Below are 6,412 nucleotides of genomic sequence, written 5' to 3'. Positions count from 1 at the left end.
ACCAGTGAACTGACTGTTAATAACTTTGATACAAGTGAGTTACTTGACCTGAAATCTCCGTGCTGCAGAACTACTGAGAGGTGGCTGGCACTCTTTGGAGTAACAAAGGCATAACCCCCAAGTACTTCATTCCCTGCTCTCCAGGAAGCACTTCAGCTCAAATGAAGGCTTGGCAGGTAGGTCAGATCATCCTGCTGAGAGAGCAAAGGTCAGAAAGGACTGTCTGGGCTTAATGAATTACTTTGTCAGGGTAGCCTAAAGATTCAGAATTACTTTGTCAGGGTAGCCTAAAGATTTGGATTAGTAAGTTTCATTTCCTTCAAGAGACCTTTTATAGAAGAGAACAAGGTAGGAAATATGGGTGGGAGCTAAACTCAAGACTGGCTGTAAGCTTTTTGTTTATGAAGAGCACCCCGGTAACTACTTCTGTGTGAGAAGTACTACAGGTCTGGAAGGAATGTGGTATCAGTTCTGGCAACTGACTCAAAAGGGAGAGGATGGAGCTCACAATTCAGCAGGTGGTTGATGCTGCTTCAGTGGTCTTAGACACATGCACATGTGCACACACTAGTCCTCAGCTCTCTCAACAGGAAACTAATATGGGACTTAAGTTACTTACTACATGAATGTAAAAGGAAAAAAGGACATAGCTAGCGTGCTGTGGGTTGAAAAAAAAATTAACAGGAGGATTACTTCATTTTAGGGGCTACTGCTTCACTGTAACAAATATTTCTACTGCTTAATTAAGACTATGCTTACTGTGTATAAACAGAAAGCTCTTAAGTTCTGTCCATGTGCACCACCACTGAGTACACAAATCACTTGTGAGGGTTTCGGTCAGCAACTTACAGCTTTAACTGAATAGCTAAAATGGTGCTGGAAATAATGGCTCGATGCCTTAATTGCATTTTTTTCTACACTTAGCTTTTCTAACAATAAATTTAAGTGAACAATATACCTAATATACAGAGGTAAAGTTGAAACAGAAGCTAATCTTTAGAAATCACTGAAGTCAAAGCAAAACAGGTTATTTCAAGCTGTTTACAATTCCTTTTCCCATTAATGCGAGCTCTTCAAACAGTAAGATATTGTCAACTTAAAAAGCGCTTGTCCAACAGCCACTGCAATTTGAGTGTATTTATACATACATTGGAGGCCTGTCAGAAAAGATTAACTGTGGTATTAGATTAAGATATTCACTAGAAAGCTACTTAACCTACACTAAAATAGATTCTCTAATGCAATGATGAACATGTTTCACACAGACTAACCCTGAGAAGTCTCTCAAATTGAGAACAGGTTTTTTTTAATTAAACATCCTACACTTTGATCCCACAGATAATGCATATAGTCCTCATCATTGCATCATCTTGCTGAATGATCAAGCAAGGTTTCTACGAAGACCTGCACTACACTTCAACTATAACCTCTAAATTATTATCCCTTTCACATCACTGCTTTCCCAGCAGGGCCTGTGCTATGTAAATTAAATGTTATTTGTATGGTAAAAGAAACAACTCTGGATTTCAGTATTAGTGGAGGAGCTGGTTAGTATTTTCTCCAACTTTACGGAGATGATTTCTCATTATTGAACGATTATTCCCTCAAGCACGAAGGTAGGTTTAAACAAAGTTGCCTTGCTGCGTAAAAATGGTTATGCTAGAATGGGCTGGTATCTGTCTAACACAATGTCCTGGCTGTGAGACTAGTGAAGCTACATGTGAGAAACAAGTTCTTGTTGACATTCCTACGTGGATGTAACAGCCTAGCAGCCTGTGGCTCAAGATACTGAAAAGCAAATAATAAACTGTCTCACTCACAGCTTGGCAAAGCCAGACAGACTGCAACCAAATATCTACTGTTTAGGTTCACCTGCTCGTACTGCTGACAACAAACTTCTGACAAATTAGACAATTTGATTACTTTTAGGTGAAATGCAATCTACTCCTATTTGTGAAGTAGTTCGGTGTACAAATGCTCAATGCTGCACCTGGACGGTAAGCTGTGCAGACAGCCTGATGCTGGAATGGGTACTGGGCATAAACCAGTTTAAAGTCACATACAGAAACTCGCATTGCAAGTTGTTTGCTTCCTATTCACTTTGCAGGTGCCTTGGCAAAAACCATGCCCGTCCCCCATTCTCTCTGGGAATTAATTAAACTTACTGTTTGGAGTCTCTCCACATGATCCATTCAAAAATATTAGACTGGCATTAGGTTTTCTCTCTAGGGGGTTGGTTGCCATCTGTGGTGTGCTGCTGTGGTCAAGATTTGCCTAACAGTCCTCCTGTTATCCACCTGTATGACACGGAATAACAAAGTGCTGTTTGTGCTGCAAAGTCCAGGATATATAGCTGCTCTAGGGCCCATGAGTCTATGACCCTTTCGCCTCCCCAGGCCAATTCTTTCCCTTCTGCTGGTGGCAGGCAGGAAGCCCAGACTTTTCCCAACTCCGCTGGATTCCAGCACGAAGATGTTAAGCTGCCTTTTTGCGTGGCAGATCTCCCTTCTCTCTGGCTATTTGTACCTCTCCACCTGCTCCCTTCCGTTCTCACAGGGCTGCAGTCTTTTGAAACTCTTTTTAGCTTGGCTCCTTGCACAGAACTGAGAGTGCACTTTTCATGGACCTTTTCCAACCTGCTGGGCTACGGGGAGAATACATGCTCTCATTCTCTATACCTCACCCTTTTCTTACAAAAACTGTGGTAGATCTGTCAAATATGTATAACAAGTCCAAACTGTGATACACAAGCCATCTAAAATGATCCTTTCATTTTCAATGCAACCGATTCCCAGGAAAGTTTAACGTTTTGACTAAGCTTGCAACACTGTTGCAAAAAATGACAGAATCCGTGGAAAATTATTAGGAAATATTAGGAAATTATTAGGAAATATAGAAAATATTAGGAAATTATTAGGAAATATAGAAAATAACCTGAATTAAATCAAAATACTGTTGACAATAACTGAGGACAGCTTAGGAACAACTCACTAATCTCTTCTTTCCACACAAGACGACCTCAAACTAAAAAAACCACAGAGATTTTAACTACTCTGAATGTAGTTCTGTAGCTTTAAAGTCAACAAAACCAAGCTTGTATCTGCATTGCTTGTGCTCATGAAGCTACTTTTGCTGAGCCGTGACTACAAATCATTTGGTTTGGCAAAATCACCAGGTAACCCCTTGAACTCAAGCACGGCATTCCATGCTGCCACAAATCCAAGGCAATGATTGCTTTTCAGAAAGCAGATAATGAGGAAAACCGCTAATGCTAGCGAAGCTGCCCCACTGGTACCTCCTGCTGACCCTAGGGCTGGTCTACTTTTCTGTGCTTGGGTACTGATTTATTGCAGAAGGCCATCTTGCTCCTTGTTTTGTTAGTACTGTTTATAGCAAGGACTCCCCTGCTACTAGGCCAGCACCTTCTGTGACCAACTTCTCAGACAGCCCTGCTAGACTCTGAAAGGGCAGCACTATTAATCTGCTCTTCACAAACAGTCCCCAGACAAAAATCAAATGGCAAATTCTGGATAAGTAATCAATTTGGGATAAGTTCTTCCTCCCCTGTCTTTTTTTCAACGACTATCTTGTTCCCCGAGATATTTTCCAACACTAATGAGGCTTTAAACATCAATCTGATACTTTAGTGATCCTGTTCATCTTACTACTTCGGAATTGTTTTTAGCATCGGATAGTCTTTTCACTCTCTTAAAAGCAGGAAGTCATTTGCCCACTGCTGCAAAATCCTCAAGTGTCAGAAGACATAGGAGGTTTTAAAATAAATTCATGTATGCCAGGTGTGCTCAATGTGCCTTCCTGTTTATTACTAAATCTTACGCTAGGAACGGCCTTTGAAAACATTATTCTTAGGCACTCATATTAAGGGAAGGTTGTCTGTATTGGTGACTCAACTGAAGAGCATTTTGGAGACCAACGGAAAGTAACATGCCCAGCTATTTTAGCAAACTTCTTAATATGGGTGACGGAGCCTGGTATTTAAGTCATACTTAGAATGTTTTAAGAAAACAAGTCAGCACAGATTCAAAAAGCATTTTTTTCTGCCTAAACTTCACCTATTTTCGTTTTTATAGAGGAACACAGATTGAAGAAGGACAAGAAGTCCCAAACTAGGAACATACACACCCTCAGCTGTAAGTCAAAATACGAGTGCTATGCTTACAAAGCTAACCCCAAGGCAGACTGTGGACTCTCCATTTGTACTATGAATCAAGCCAAATATCCCAACAAGCAGTGAAAATTATATAAAAAATACCACTTGATGAGTCCATTCTGCTTAAAGGAATCATGGTATAGGATGAAACCTGTGCAGTCTTGCAGTTGTAGGTATGTGGTTCAACACTTGATCTCAACATTAACAGGAGCCACAGGCAGGTTTCCTGCTTTTATTGGAAATACTTGGCAGTTCTGGGACATCCAGATGAATCAGAATTTATTGAAGTAATAACATGAAGTATGGAGGGAGGGGAAACCAATTTATTGTAGAATGAAAAAAAAAAAAGCCCAACAATTTAAAAACTAACTTTCTAAAAAACAGGACCTGAAGTAGCGTGCAAGATCCAGAACACATGCAAGAAATACTGGAACTTGAAGCAGTCAGCAAGTGCCCTGTGGCCAGTGTCTCTCACAGCACAAAGCTATTGAATACGTGCGCCCGTGAAAGAGTCTGTATTTAGATGTATTTCTACTCCTCTTGTACTTCCCACTCATTTAGAAGTAGAGTGTCATGGTTCCAGGCAAGAATTACAAAACCGTAAGAACTTTTATTATTTATCTTTAAAAATATATTTTAAACACAATGTACATACGTGAAAGTAATCACTAATGTATACGGCGTCTTCACTTTGATAGCTTTTTCTCCTTTTGCTTTGCTTTCTCTATCTTCATTTCCTGAGTTCTGATCATTGATGACATGGCTAAAAATAGCAGCAAGAACGGATTATCTGAACACCACCTTATGTTAAAATGATTGAGGCCTCGGGTGCAGACACCTGAAGCTTTGCAATATCCTCTCGCATGTTACACTGTACTTATCAAGCCCTTATAAATACAACTTTAGTTAGCAATTTTTTATATGCAGGGCTTTAACAGGAAAGATAAACCTAGTTATAAACAGGCACCACCTCATCTGCTTTGTGAAGCCAAAGCACCAAATGCTCGAGTAGTGGCGAAATGCTATTGATTTCACAATCTGTCTTATGGGATGGTGTGAAATTAGTACCTTTGGTCCAACGCTCATGGAAATGGGTTTACTTAGTGTGTGCATAAAAGGCTTCCCCCCCCTTTTGTATAGCAACTCTTGATACATTACAGATTTGAATATATGTTTTTATATGGATATAGAAAACGGGCAAACTGAAGATGTTAATGGATGGCAAAGAATAAAAATGAGAACACTTACCTTATACTTAATATAAATAATTTGATTAGTTTTACCTAAATCAGGTCACTTGTAAGTTTCTGACGCATGTGCACTGTATCATGTGGGGAAATAATAATTTCCCAAATCTATGCAGTGAGACTTAAAAGGGGCAAAGGGGAAGCAACTGGAATGTGTAATAAGAAAAAATGCAGAGAAAAGAAACTCCATCTCACTTGGCATCCTGCCATCACAAGAGTTCACGAGCATTTCACCAGTGACTTCAAAGGGAGCAAGAAGAGAACCTCAGAAGTTCTCCATCGTCACCGTGGTCATCTCAGATTTAGAAAACAGTTGAGGAGGAAAGGATATGCTTCTGAGGCCACTGCTGGGAAACTATGTTTTTGGAGTCTGCTGCTGTCAGAATATCTTTCAGTTTCCATGAAAGAGTCATCAGCTTGTTAAAAATTCCATTTAATTGGACATGACAGCACACGAGGGCACCCCTGACCAGCTGCCATGTTTGAAATGTTAAGGATCTTGAAGCTTATTAGAGTTAAGGGGCTGAGCAGCAGTGCATTGTGGAGTTAATCTAATTACTCTCCTAGGAGCAGGATAATATACAAGTGGGTACTGCTCGTAAAACAGGCACATCTAAACTGACCTCATGCAAAAACACAGGTAGTGCTTTGGCAGGTAACAAGAACAGTTTCTGGAGAGTGTGGGTATTTTAAATAAAATAGGAATATTTTTGGTAAATTCTGGCACCTTGTTTTTTTATCTGTAATGATTCCACCAGGTTTTGCAGGCTTTCCATCTTGTTCTGTAGCCTCCTAGGTGTATTCTCACTGGTTTCCATGGGCTGAGAAGCTAGTGAGAAAATTATTTATCAATACATTATCACAGATGCAAAGAAAAAAATAAAGGTCATTATAAATTATTTAAACATTCCATCTAAAGTTCTTAGAAAATAAAACTTAATAAAACTTAATTTCCAGTAGCGAAGGAAATGAGTAAGAAGACAAGGTTATTAAC

General features: G+C 39.7%; 1 protein-coding gene across 1 annotated transcript in view; it reads right to left on the bottom strand.

The window, feature by feature from the left end:
- Positions 1–4,574: 4,574 nt before the first annotated feature.
- CCDC158 (coiled-coil domain containing 158) overlaps positions 4,575–6,412 on the bottom strand; it is a 35,466-nt gene continuing 33,628 nt past the window's right edge. The window contains exons 24-25 of the mRNA XM_009288868.2: positions 6,146–6,247; positions 4,575–4,934 (exon numbers count right to left, since the gene is read on the bottom strand). Of these exons, the coding sequence (XP_009287143.1) occupies positions 4,858–4,934; positions 6,146–6,247 (179 nt within the window). The 3' untranslated portion in view covers positions 4,575–4,857. The remainder of the gene's footprint in view (positions 4,935–6,145; positions 6,248–6,412) is intronic.

This window comes from Aptenodytes forsteri, unplaced genomic scaffold, assembly GCF_000699145.1.
Source record: "Aptenodytes forsteri isolate BGI_AS27 unplaced genomic scaffold, ASM69914v1 Scaffold221, whole genome shotgun sequence".
NCBI lineage: Eukaryota > Metazoa > Chordata > Aves > Sphenisciformes > Spheniscidae > Aptenodytes > Aptenodytes forsteri.
This window is presented reverse-complemented; position numbering and strand designations above follow the sequence as displayed.